The sequence below is a fragment of the Sesamum indicum genome, linkage group LG8, assembly GCF_000512975.1.
Source record: "Sesamum indicum cultivar Zhongzhi No. 13 linkage group LG8, S_indicum_v1.0, whole genome shotgun sequence".
Lineage (NCBI taxonomy): Eukaryota > Viridiplantae > Streptophyta > Magnoliopsida > Lamiales > Pedaliaceae > Sesamum > Sesamum indicum.
This window is the reverse complement of record NC_026152.1, coordinates 19,966,575-19,977,527: the sequence shown is the minus strand read 5'-3', so window position 1 is coordinate 19,977,527 and position 10,953 is coordinate 19,966,575. Positions and strand designations below refer to the sequence as shown.

The 10,953-nt window shown below is 33.7% G+C and overlaps 2 protein-coding genes across 2 annotated transcripts in view; one reads left to right on the top strand and one right to left on the bottom strand.

Moving 5' to 3' along the window:
* LOC105169597 (long chain acyl-CoA synthetase 2) overlaps nt 1-4,014 on the top strand; it is a 4,710-nt gene extending 696 nt beyond the window's left edge. The window contains exons 2-19 of the mRNA XM_011090023.2: nt 78-141; nt 284-373; nt 477-533; nt 617-665; nt 812-888; nt 981-1,020; nt 1,198-1,292; nt 1,394-1,558; nt 1,664-1,774; nt 1,865-1,952; nt 2,043-2,109; nt 2,206-2,281; nt 2,355-2,472; nt 2,589-2,834; nt 2,915-3,054; nt 3,158-3,340; nt 3,420-3,539; nt 3,660-4,014. Coding sequence (XP_011088325.1) covers nt 78-141; nt 284-373; nt 477-533; nt 617-665; nt 812-888; nt 981-1,020; nt 1,198-1,292; nt 1,394-1,558; nt 1,664-1,774; nt 1,865-1,952; nt 2,043-2,109; nt 2,206-2,281; nt 2,355-2,472; nt 2,589-2,834; nt 2,915-3,054; nt 3,158-3,340; nt 3,420-3,539; nt 3,660-3,707 — 1,834 coding nt within the window. The 3' untranslated portion in view covers nt 3,708-4,014. The remainder of the gene's footprint in view (nt 1-77; nt 142-283; nt 374-476; nt 534-616; nt 666-811; nt 889-980; nt 1,021-1,197; nt 1,293-1,393; nt 1,559-1,663; nt 1,775-1,864; nt 1,953-2,042; nt 2,110-2,205; nt 2,282-2,354; nt 2,473-2,588; nt 2,835-2,914; nt 3,055-3,157; nt 3,341-3,419; nt 3,540-3,659) is intronic.
* LOC105169596 (cold-regulated 413 plasma membrane protein 2) lies at nt 4,116-5,854 on the bottom strand. Its single transcript, XM_011090022.2, has 4 exons — nt 5,532-5,854; nt 4,938-5,045; nt 4,759-4,829; nt 4,116-4,579 (listed from the first exon to the last, which is right to left on the bottom strand). The coding sequence occupies exons 1-4, from the start codon at nt 5,723-5,725 to the stop codon at nt 4,326-4,328; spliced, it is 627 nt and encodes a 208-aa protein (XP_011088324.1). The 5' UTR covers nt 5,726-5,854; the 3' UTR covers nt 4,116-4,325.

The following is a 10,953-nucleotide window of genomic DNA, read 5'->3' as shown; positions in this document are numbered from 1 at the left end:
GACGCTCTAACCAACTGAGCTAATAGGCCTTGTTGATCTGATTTCTAATGAACTTTATACTATCATTTTATCCACAGTGCCTCCGTGAAAAAGAACCCAAATAACCAGATGCTGGGCCGCCGTCAAATCAAGGACGGAAAGGTGCAAATATATCCAAATTACATTCCTACCCCCTAATTCACCTCAAATTTCATTACTTATAATATGTAAAGAAAATATAATTGTAATTGACGTGGAATGCACCCAAGTTTCTAATATTAACGACATACCAAAAATTTGGCAGGCGGGTGCATACACTTGGCTAACGTACCAGCAAGTCTATGATGCAACGCTCAAGATCGGTTCCGCTATGCGACGCCGTGGTGTCAATCCCGTTAGTACTGCTACTATAATTTTTTTCCCCTAAATATAAAAAATATGCGGGACATAAGTTGATTTTCATGTTAAAAAATGGATACATTGTTTTATATACTTAGGGAGACAAATGTGGCATATATGGAGCTAACTGCCCCGAATGGATTATCGGCATGGAGGTAAAGTTAATTAATAAAATTTGGTCTTGTTATTTTGTATCATGCCACGTTATAATTGATTTGTTTGTCTGATCTACGTACAGGCTTGTATTGGTCAATCTGTCACATACGTACCACTGTATGATACACTTGGTAATCTTATTCTATTCATGTTTGATTTTCTCAATTTATGCCGAATTAGGATTTCAGTTTACGATCATGCAAATTACTGGGGATTTTTTATTTTTATTTTATTTATCGTTAATTCTTTTTTTTTTTTTGGCATAAACTGCATTCAGGTGCAAATGCAGTGGAGTTCATTATAAATCATGCTGAAGTTTCCATAGCTTTTGTCCAGGAAAGCAAGCTAGTACCTGTATGTTCGAACCCTTGTTCTTGCTTTCTATTCCCATAATTTTCTTTCTTCATGTACAAATTTGTGTAATAAATTAATATATCTTTCTGCAGATACTAACATGTCTCCCCAAGTGTGTCTCACATCTGAAAAGTAGGTAGATTGATCATTTTTTTGGAAATTCTTGTTCGAACTAGGTGTGGTCATACACGACCAATCACATCAGAAATGTGATGCAATCAGTGTATGGCTGAACCCCGTTTGGGCCAGAATTTTTGAACTTGTAATAATGCATTTTGTAGTAATTGAGAGATGCTGGTGTTTCTTAAGCCATTGTCAGCTTTGGGAAGGTGTCTGATAAGCACAAGGAGACAGCTGAGGAACTAGGTGTAGCTTGCTTCTCCTGGGAAGAGTTTGCTCTATTGGTTAGTTCAAGTTCATAAATCAATAACCTTGTAGAACTTGTACCATGTTTAACTACTACCTCTTCTTGTAATAACATCTTTATTCTGTCCTAAATTTGCAGGGAGATTTAGATGAAAATCTTCCTCCTAAGAAGAAGACCGACACTTGCACGATAATGTACACCAGTGGCACGACGGGAGAACCAAAGGGTGTCATCCTATCCAGCGCTGCTTTCATGGCAGAAGTCTTGTCTATGGATCAACTTCTTCTAGAGACAGACAAAGTGGTAAGAAAATCTATTCCGTGATCTCTATATTTCCAGTGAGATTCTCTCTTTGTCAAATTCAGTAGAAACGAACTACAAGTAAAGAAAATTTTCAACTCTTTGCAGGGCACAGAAGAGGATGTATACTTTTCCTTCCTTCCACTAGCCCACATATTTGATCAAATTATGGAGACCTACTGCATCTACCGTGGGTCCTCGATTGGATTTTGGCAAGGGGTGAGATCAATATCGTGCTATAGAATTCAACGTTGCAGAAAACAACCATGTTGCATGCTTGACGCATTTACTGTTTCTGTACTTTTGCAGGACATTAGATTTCTGATCGAGGATCTTATTGTGTTGAAGCCGACTATCTTTTGTGGGGTTCCACGAGTTTATGACAGGATATACACAGGTATGGAGTCACTTATATACTTAGTTTGAATCAAGATTCCGTTAAAGATCTCTTCATCTGTTTCTTTTCCTTTCTTCTTTGCGTTTTCAGGCATTATGGATAAGATCTCTGCGAGTGGTGCGCTGAGGAAGTCTCTTTTCCAGATCGCTTACAATTAGTGCGTGTTGTTTATGTAGAAATGCTGTTAGCCTGTTACAATCAATCTTAGTTCTTTCAGTTCCTGGTCTATAGATAACAAGTTGGTTCTTTTCAGTAAATTAAGGAACCTGGAGAAAGGACTCAGGCAAGAGGAAGCGTCTCCTTTCTTCGACAAGCTGGTCTTCGATAAGGTTAGCAACATTTAAGTTGTCCGATTTCATGAGTTCATTCGTCTTAGTCCCTCATTTTTTACTCTGCTTTCAGATTAAACAAGGATTTGGTGGAAGAGTTCGTCTCATGTTGTCTGGAGCCGCACCGTTGCCTAAGCACATCGAGGAGTTCTTGAGGGTCACATGCTGCTGTGTGTTGTCCCAAGGATATGGTACTGATATTTCATTGAATTTCTCAACTAAGTAGCAATAACAATACAATTCTAAACATCTCTTCCGCTGTTGTCGGATTCTTTGATAACTTGTCTTCATGTATTTTTCACTTCAGGCCTTACAGAAAGTTGTAGCGGGTGTTTCACTTCCATAGCAAATGTGTACCCTATGATGGGAACAGTGGGCGTCCCCATGACGACAATCGAGGCGAGGCTTGAATCAGTGCCTGAGATGGGATATGATGCGCTTTCTTCTGTTCCGAGAGGTGAAATTTGTCTAAGGGGGAGCACCTTATTCTCTGGATACCATAAACGCCCTGATCTTACAGCAGAAGTAGTCGTCGACGGCTGGTTCCATACAGGTAGGTATCTTCAGTCCTGCAAGAGAGCCAAGAATGTGATCCTTCTACGCATTCCCCACATAATATTTTGAACGTTGTAGGTGATGTTGGGGAGTGGCAGCCAAGCGGAGCACTGAAGATCATCGACAGGAAAAAGAACATATTCAAGCTGTCCCAAGGGGAGTATGTGGCTGTGGAGAGTATCGAGAGTGTTTACTCGCGATGCCCACTTATTACATCGGTGAGTTAAAGACACCAGACTACAGTTTCTCTCATCATGTAATAGGTTGTATTGTTGTATTTATTCAGCTTACTAACAGCAGCAAGTACCAAATTTTCCGTAGATTTGGGTATACGGTAACAGTTTTGAGTCATTTCTGGTGGCTGTGGTTGTGCCCGAGAAGAAGGCGCTTGAAGAATGGGCGGCAAATAATCAAGAGAAAGGAGATTTTCAGTCTCTGTGCAGTAATATAAAGGCTAGGAAATACATGCTAGATGAGCTCAACAGCACTGCCAAAACACATAATGTATGTTACACGAGTTCCATTCCTCTCTGATTACCTCATGCACAAATTTTCACTTATATCCAATACTTCAAATTTTCAGCTTCGCGGTTTTGAGATGTTAAGAGGTGTTCATCTAGAGCCTGCTCCTTTTGGCATCGATCGGGATCTAGTTACTCCAACTTTTAAACTCAAGCGCCCACAGCTGCTCAAGTATTACAAGGTGAATGAGTCACTTCTTATTGCTCCTGTATTCTTCCACTGCCTGAGTATCTCTCTGAACATTATCTTTCTTGGTTAACATTGTATGCTGTCATTACATTATGTTGCAAAACATATACAGGACTGCATTGATCAGTTGTACAGTGAAGCCAAAGAAACAAAAGCATAAAAACAGCATCATCCTGGGAAATTTCTACAGATGGTCTAGAGTCAGGATTAAAGCCTCGTCCTCACAAACTGGGCAAGGAAGAAATCAGGCATTTCTCCAACAGTCTTGTTCTCATCAATGTTCATGTATATGGCAATAAGTTCAAAAATTTTCAGGGTGTATGATAAATCTATCCTTATATTTCTCTCTTTAGATCTTTCTTAGATATAGAACTAATCGAGTAACAGTTATATAAATATCATGTCTTGAATCTTGCAGTGGGAGTAACATGTTAATGGGGATCTATGCTGTATAGAGCTTAACTCCAGAATGCACCGATTCCTTTCTTCTAGTTGAGGCAATCATTAGCAAAGAATTTGAAAAAGATAAGAAATTAGCATACACACAAGTTACACCATTGTACATAACTTTCAAGAGCAAACGCATAAAATTTGATACACATTCATGAATCGGTTTCTTTTTACAGACTGCTGAACATATAATACCGTACTATCAAACAACCAGCAAACACACTTTGTCACAACAAAACCAATTGGACTCGCATCAATTTTTTCACACCTTCACAAATATATCATGTATGTTCCAAACAGAAATATCGGCCTAAGCTCCATTAATGTTCTAAAGAAGGAAAAGTACGAGTGCCCAAACTGGATATAAGAAGAGGAGCAGTATCCCAATAGAGTTTGAAATGCCGTTGCTCTTTGTAAAGGAGTTCCTGAACCCACCAGATGCTCGGATATGTTCCTGCAGCAAGTAACACCCGATGGCCAAGCAAATAAATACTCCCACAATGCTGCCCCTTATGGTTACGGCAAAGAAGCTAGGAGCCACCACAATCAGAAGGATCAAAGCTCCTGGCAATTCCAACCAATCTGCACCAAAAATCATCCATGTTCTTGTCATCGTCAAGACTAAAGTATCACATAACTATGTGTTTGATCGTAATGTGTATATAAAGAATGCCAAATTGGTAGGTACGAGGGTTTAACGGAACATTCGATGTTGCAATTAATGCTGCGATACTATATGGTGATTAAGAATGGCATCGGACCTGGGAAATGTCGGGGAAAGAATAGGCGTAGCACAACAGCAATAATAGCAATCCACTTTCCAAGTTCTCCCCTGTATTGTTATCCACATGAAAATAGTAATACAAGGAGATTGTTAAAGCAGGTCGATAACAAGTAGTGAAAAGAATATGAGACGGTTACCTAAGATGAGGATAATTACCTGAGCAGGCTAAATAACCATGAAGGAAGACTGAGGAAAATGTAGGGGATCAAGAGGGATGTAAGAATGTTGGTTTTCCAGTTTGTGCGGTCCAAGATTAGCAAGTAACTGCAGATAGAAAGAGAGGTATTGGTTCATGGTGATCGTATGTGCACACAGGTCAAAGAGAAGTCAAATGATGCAAGAGAAGTAATATCCTGGGACTGTCTCCATTGTAAACGAGACAAACAAGCAATACAGTTTAACTTTTAGTTAATTGAATATATGACGGATCGAACGTCGTCAATCACAGGTAACATCACAGTTTTGAGATAAGGGGATATCCATTCACAAAGAAAACATCAACTAATTGATTCATATAATCCATAATTACAACTACATTTACCTTTACATACAAGATGAACACACACCTACTAGTCAAAGAAACTTACTCAACAGTACCTCACCCTTGACAACAAAAAATCTCATCTAATTTCCTCATAATTCATCCAAAAACCCAGATCTCCAAAACACATAAGTGGAAGTAATAAACTTGAAAGAAAGGCAAAACACATGATGAATCGAGGTAAAATTGGCAAGGCAAAAAGGGGTTACATGGCAGCGACAGCAGCAACCCATTTGAGAAAGGAAGTCCCAAATCCAAGGCCACCAAGCTTGACAGCATGATTGGCTAGCTTTTTCACCGCGTTCCCGACATCTTTCAAGTCAGAAGTGATGAGTTCGTTGGCTGCTGCGTAATCAGTCTTCATCGCCAAATAACTTCTCTTTCCCCCCAGCACTTTATCCATCTTTCTCACTTGTTAGTACCAGAGATTGGGATTTGTGGAACAAAAATCAGACAAGGAACTGTCAAAACGATTTCCCTTTTGCAGGTAAGCGTTTTGAGTGTATCAACTATCAAGTGTTGGATTTTGGTGGGGTTGGGGGACACGTGGGAGTTCAATTATTTTGGTAGGTTCAAACTTCATAATAATTAACGAACAACTGTTGCCAGTTGTCCATTTCAGGTATTATTAATATAATTTTTATAGTGCTAGAAATTTCCCTTAACGCATTAAATAAAAAAAACTGCATTACAAAAATAAATAATTATCCCTTTTTTTGGTTGGCTTTTATTTGGATATCAACTTGCTACATAATACATCAATTACATCTATTCTCAATCTTCTTATATATATATATAATAATTTAATGTCATGTGAACAATGAATATGTTGCCTACAAAAGACAATTCAAAATCTTGACCAGCTAAATCAATTAATTTTTAAAATGAAAAATCAGAGCGTTTGGAAAATATTTTAATAAATTTTTAAAGAAAACAATATTTCTCAGTGATTAGATTCTTTTCGGTTTGATAATCTGAAACAAATACCTTTTTTAACATATGAATTACTAAAATAAATATAAAAATATAGGAACTAAAATTAATTATTTCTAATAAAATCGATTGGATGTACAGAGAAAAAAGATTTGGGCCCTTTGGTACTGGGCCTTCATAATATATTTGCATATTTGGGCCCATTAGTTGAAACGGGATTGCTCTAGCGATCTCCGCTGATGTCATTATTTGAAAGCTGAAAAGTAGAAAAGCGTAAAGAAGGAAGTAACTTGAAAAACACGTGGATGGATCTTGCGATGCCTTCATATTATATGCATTATTTATTTATTAAAAAAATATAAATTACAACACCAATTTACAATGATATATTTGGATTGCGGGAGTTGTAAGAAGACTTTGAAGGACTAGTATGATATTTATGCATTTTTTAGTATGTTGATGATTAATAACATTTTAAAAGGGTTTAATGCAATTTACCCCTATCATATTACAAATAAGCAAATTATCTCCCTATTAAAAAATAATAGTAATTTATCCCCCTATATTTTTTAAAATGAAGCGATTTATCCCCCTATCTAGGAAGATAAGTTGCTTAATTTTAAAAAATACAAGCAGATAAAAATTGTTGCATTTTAAAAAATATAAAGGATGAACTGCTAAGTTTTATAAGAGAATAATTTGTATATTTGCAATATCACAGGGAGCTAAATTGCATTTTTCTCCATTTTAAAAGGTTAAATAAAACTATTTTCTTTATACTATTTTTATTATATTCGTCAATTATCCAAAATACATGAAATTTACACTTTGTCATCTCAAATCACATTTTTCTTGGCGAAAATTTGACCCAAAAGTGATTACATACTATTCTCAAGGACAATAAAGTAAAAAAAAATAAAAAAGTTAAATTAATTGTTTTGTCCTTTAAAAAATAGAATGTGTTTACTATATGTAAATTGTGATGGAATAAACAAAAATAATGCAAACGTTTTACATTTATTACAAATGAGTGAAATATTTTTATAGAATAAAAACATGGAAAATTAAAATAAATAAACTTTATGCAATACATTGAAATGATTTAAAAACTATGTGGGAGTTGGTATGTTTAAGTCGCAGTCAATAGTTGAAATAAGAGTAGCAGATATGGTGCTATTATGTGCATTAAACAAATAAATAATCAGATCTGGGAAATCAGAGTTGGGGGGATTGCCCTTTCAACTTTATAAATTATTATTATTATATAAGCACTCCTTACACAAGATAAGAGTACAGAACAGGGCAGGGGAGGTTGATTTTTCCAAAAAAAAATAAATAAATAAAAAACAATAGAGAGGAGTGGACATTCAATTCTGGGCCCATCACACCATCATATCCCTAACTACTCCTCCCTTTGACGGGAAATTGTATTTTTAATCCTCGACAATAGGGTATATTGTACTTTTCATCTCATAATTTACAGACGTAGCACATTCAGTCTTATCAAATAAATATTATCGCATTTTTAGTTCTATGTGTTATAGCATATTTAGTCTCATAATATATAAAATTGTGGCACATTTGGTCCAATTAGATATAAATAAATTTATATCCTATGAAATCAAATGTCTCATAAATTTTATCATATAGAACCACAAATACAATAATATTTATCCTATCAGACTAAATGTGCTAAGTCCGTAAATTGTGAGTGCAATACACCCTACTGGGTAGGACTAAAACTGCAATTCAATCAATATATTTAGAATAATAAAATTCGTTATGATAAATCATAAAATTCATGTAAAGCGAAATAAATACTCACATATTTTGTATGACTCGAACCCATAACATCAAATTTGTTCATAAAACTTTAATCCTAATTACTAAACTAAAGCATTATTAGTTAGAAAACCTCTCATTTAGCATGCTACTTAAAATGCTCTTCAAACATCTAAACACCATATTTAATTTTTCTTCTGTTCAAAACTTATTTTGAATTTTTACCCAACGTCTCAAAGTAATATTTAATTTCTTAAAATAATATGTTAGGATACCAACTTATTGAAGTACTGATGATAAATGACATCACCAACTCCTGACCATTATTTTCAGTGATAATATTTTATATATATATATATATATATATTTTTTTTTTTTTTTAAAAAAAAAACTTTGTATATATTCATACAGAAAATATACCAACAACCGAATATTTCTGAATCAAAATGGGTGTGCTGCATTTCATTCAATTGATGTTTTGCCCCACCAGCCATCACTCTTCATTACAATTAGAATTCCATCAATAAATTTGACATTTCAAATTTTATTCGACATGTAGATATTTATTTTATTTAATAAAAGTGGTCGAAATAAATTTATTAAAATTAATATAATTATGATTTCTGCAGTCTCATACTTTATCAACTTACATAATCGTAGAATTGGAGCTAATTTATTTAGAAAATTAGAGTGCATGAGCATATACCACCATTCTTAATCTGGCATATGGTCACCATATTCACCATTAATGTGAATACTGGAATTAAATAAATGTGGTGCATGTGCTAGTAATTATTAACATTATCGTGCTGAATTCTAAATTGAAACCTCCATGTCCATGTCCATGCTCTTTCACGTTCCTGCATAAAACTATTATTTGTGATGTACAAATTTGACTTTTCAATAAAACTCACATTAACTCTATAAAGGAAACATAATTTTAAACATTTTACGTTCCGTAACATAGGTACATTTAAAGTGAAAAACGTGGATGCTAAACCACACACTTTTTTACGTTCAAACTTTGCAGTGAATTTTTTTTTATAAATAGATGTCAATAAGATTCAAACTCAAAAAATACTCTTATTTTATATGATTTTGAAAGTATTCTTTTTTTTTTTTAAAGATTGGAGATTTATAATTAATTGGATGTAATTAGGTATAGTGTTCGGACCAATAACACCTATCTTAATTGGCAAAGTTGAGGCCCTATAACTTTAAAAGTTATGAATTCGAGCCCACTATATACGTGGAATGCTGTTCTACTAAATAGTATGCGTTGTTTACTGTAACAACATATATTGTTTAGAAATTATTTATATAATATTGTTTATCAAAATATGAACGTTACAGTTATATTTATTAGATATTGATATATAATAAAAAAATTATAATTAAATTATTTTTATTAATAATATTCATCACTTCAAATAAAAAAAAAAATAATAATAATAATAAAGGGTATGGGTTCCAGTTATTAGTGTGGCGGCCTTCCCCGACTGCTTGATTGCTTTGGAGTTTGGGTACGCAAGAAAGGACGTACCCTCTTTGAGAATGCTTAGGAGTTCACTCATTGTCCTGTCCCCTATCTTTTGGGACAAAAATTAAAATGTGCAAACTCATTGGAGTGAAATACTTGTGTGTGTTTTTTGTCCTTTCACTGTTCCCTTTTTTAGGTAAAATATTTAAAGATGGATAGAGTAATAAAAGAGACAACCTTGGAGATTAAATACCAAAGTGCCAATCTAACCTTTTATCTAACTAGAAAAATACGTAATCGTCAGCTCTCAGGCCCTCTCTAATTTTCATGACGTACCCTAAATATATGTATAGCTGCAATTAATTAATCAATAATTAATAATTAATAAGCTATCTGCTGATTTGGATAAAAAATTTCTACCTAATGAAAAATAATTAATGAGAAGCATACCGATCCGTTTGGGTAAAAACAAGTTAAATTCAAAAAATTGTAATTCAAATTGAATTTTTCATTAAGGGAAGAATAATTCCATAAAAACAAGTTGAATTCAGAAAAGTTTAATTTCAATTGAATTTTCCATCTAGTGAAGAATAATCAACAAGAAGCATACCAACCCGTTAGGTAAATTAAGTGAAATTCACAAATTTTTAATTAGAATTTAATTTTGATGAACAAATCCAAATAAATAACTATGATTTTTTTTTTCTTTTTAAAAGAGGATTTAAGTTGATTTTTCAATTATTTTATGTGATTCGACACCGTGGTCTATCTTTCAAAGGAATAATGTGTTACTGTTAAACCACTTAATCGTTCCAAATAAATAGCTATATAGTTAGTGTAGAAACATATTATATAATTGATGTATAATTTTAAAAAATTAGTATACATTTTTAATATAATTAATCAAATATATTCAAATCGATTTCAATTTTATTTAGAAAAAAAATATGATATTCTTGAGGGACCTTCACTTATTACTAGGCAATAAGTTTGTCGTATTACCATGTACACTACAGTATTTGTAATAATACTTGGCCACATTTCTTTCAACTCTGGAATTGCTCGTGATAAAATTATTACAATGAATTTTGATGTTGGGATAAAGAAAAAGGAATCTTTCAATAGAGGAGTTCGGTTGTACGTTTCAAAAAAGTTCATAAGAATTATGAAAAATAATAAGAGTGGACCTATTTACAATGTTGAAAATAAATTAGTGTAATAGTTTGTCAAATACGCAGAGGATGAATGCGTGCTGTATAAATTACAGCTTAAAGTAGTATGACGTGTAAGAAAAATAATCTCTTAATTACTCGCCCATCAGATCATAATTTCTGTAATATTTATAATAATGATGCGTGTATAAATTTGTTTTGTTGAACATAAAATTGCAGAAATTAGATACGTTGAACGGCCTTAAATTATTACAAATACTATGA

What these genes read in the sequence shown, in the direction of transcription:
- LOC105169596 (XM_011090022.2), bottom strand. Translation starts at nt 5,725, where the DNA reads ATGGATAAAGTGCTGGGGGGAAAGAGAAGTTATTTGGCGATGAAGACT. An exon ending in GTTGCTGCTGTCGCTGCCAT is followed by an intron (nt 5,046 to 5,531) that starts GTAACCCCTTTT and finishes TTCTATCTGCAG; the next exon opens with TTACTTGCTAATCTTGGACC. An exon ending in CTTTCCCCGACATTTCCCAG is followed by an intron (nt 4,580 to 4,758) that starts GTCCGATGCCAT and finishes TTTTTGGTGCAG; the next exon opens with ATTGGTTGGAATTGCCAGGA.